The sequence below is a fragment of the Myotis lucifugus genome, unplaced genomic scaffold (assembly GCF_000147115.1).
Source record: "Myotis lucifugus unplaced genomic scaffold, Myoluc2.0 scaffold_355, whole genome shotgun sequence".
Taxonomy (NCBI): Eukaryota; Metazoa; Chordata; class Mammalia; order Chiroptera; family Vespertilionidae; genus Myotis; species Myotis lucifugus.
In genome coordinates this window covers 1,010,760-1,012,489 of record NW_005871403.1, presented here as the reverse complement: position 1 = coordinate 1,012,489, position 1,730 = coordinate 1,010,760, and the positions used below count along the sequence as shown (strand labels likewise).

Below are 1,730 nucleotides of genomic sequence, written 5' to 3'. Positions count from 1 at the left end.
TATATTCTATTGATTTTGTACCGTGAGGAAGGGAGAGGGATAGAGAGTTAGAAACATCGATGAGAGAGAAACATTGATCAGCTGTCTCCCGCACACCCCCTACTGGGGATGTGCCCGAAACCAAGGTACATGCCCTTGACCGGAATCGAAGCTGGGACCCTTCAGTCGGCAGGCCGAAGCTCTATCCACCGAGCCAAACCGGTTAGGGCCTCTTTATGCTTTTTAATCTTTTTCCAAATTATCTACAGAGTGTGGATTACATTTATGATCAGGAAAAAATCCAGTTTTCTGAAGTCCACACCCACCTGGCCACCCGGCCGCCTCGCCCCTGGGGCTGCACTCACCTTCACGGACTTTTTGAGCTTCTCCACGACCTGGCTCTGGATGGAGGGGTCGCAGAGGATGTAGTCGGGGGCCACACAGGTCTGGCCGCTGTTCATGAACTTGCCCCAGGCGATGCGCCTGCGAAAATCCCAGGTCAGACCGTATTCTCAGCCCGGAGGCTGCCAGGCGCTGGTGCCCTGTCCCTTAGGCTCAGGGTCAGGACTCGGGCAGAGCGCGGATGTGACTTCCAGCAGAGCCAGCCCTGGCTCCCAGATTCTGGGCTGAGGCGCCCCCTGTCCCTGGACATGCCCCCAGGGCCTGGGTCCCCGCACATCTTTCCCTCATCGGCGAGTGCAGGGGGTTCTGGGGGTGTCTGGGCAGACAGCCTTTGTGCCCCGCTGTCTCGCTCTTGAGCCCTGCCAGCCGGGATCCCCACCTGGGAGGCGATGCACGTGGGAGGGGGAAGCTGGGCAGAGCCCCAGCTGGACCTCTCCTCTCCTGCCTTCCTGGGCTGGCGGCTCCCCCTGGCTGCCCAAGCTCCGCCCAGGCCTACAGGCCCTTAGGGCAGGGGCATGTCTGTGTCGCTCAGAGCGCAGCTGTGGTCCCCGGGAGCCGGCCGCAGTCAGAATGGCCGCTCCAGCTCAGGCGCTGAGCCCCTCACCGGCAGGCGACGTCCAGGTCACAGTCCTTGTCCACGTAGCAAGGGCTCTTCCCCCCCAGCTCCAGGGTGACCGGGGTCAGGTGCTTGGCCGCGGCCGTCATCACGATCTTGCCGACACCAGTGCTGCCCGTGTACAGGATGTGGTCGAACCTCTCCTTGAGCACCTCCGTGGTCTCGGGGACGCCCCCATTGATCACCGGGTACAGATCCTACCGAGCGGGAGGAAGGCGAGGCTCAGAAAGGACCCCAGCCCCTCCCCCGCCGGGGCAGCCACGGCCACTCAGGCCCCCACACACACATGGCTCAGGGCTCTGCCCCCCAGTGGCCGAGGCCAGTGGGTCCCACCACCACCAGGGCTGCGCCTTCTGGCCGCAAAGCAGTCGCCATCTCTCACTCCCAAGGCCTGGCCCCCGCCTCAGCTCTCTGTGCCCGCACCTTGTTCCAGGTACTGAGGGGATGAGGGGAGGCCAGCAGGGCTTCGCCATGTTTCTTCGCTCAGCTCCGAGGGCTTGATGACCCACTGCATTCCCTGCAGAGCACACCAGAGGTCAGCCCCCCCCCCCCCCCAAGTGTTTCTCCCCCCCAAAAACTCCCCGCCGGGGGGCCCCGCTTGGTGTCCTTCCTTCCCTTATTCTTGTGTTTCCGGAGGAGGGGGGACGGTGGGGGGGTTTAACATAAACCAAAAAATTCTGGAGACACCGCCGAAGATTTTAAATTTTGGAACAAAATCCATTTCGCGGTAGGA

General features: G+C 62.2%; 1 protein-coding gene across 1 annotated transcript in view; it reads right to left on the bottom strand.

Moving 5' to 3' along the window:
* Nucleotides 1–210: 210 nt before the first annotated feature.
* Nucleotides 211–1,730, bottom strand: part of LOC102440748 (aldehyde dehydrogenase, dimeric NADP-preferring) — a 6,887-nt gene continuing 5,367 nt past the window's right edge. Inside the window, 4 exon segments of the mRNA XM_014466759.2 lie at nucleotides 211–462; nucleotides 986–1,194; nucleotides 1,419–1,502; nucleotides 1,504–1,514. Coding sequence (XP_014322245.1) covers nucleotides 243–462; nucleotides 986–1,194; nucleotides 1,419–1,502; nucleotides 1,504–1,514 — 524 coding nt within the window. The 3' untranslated portion in view covers nucleotides 211–242.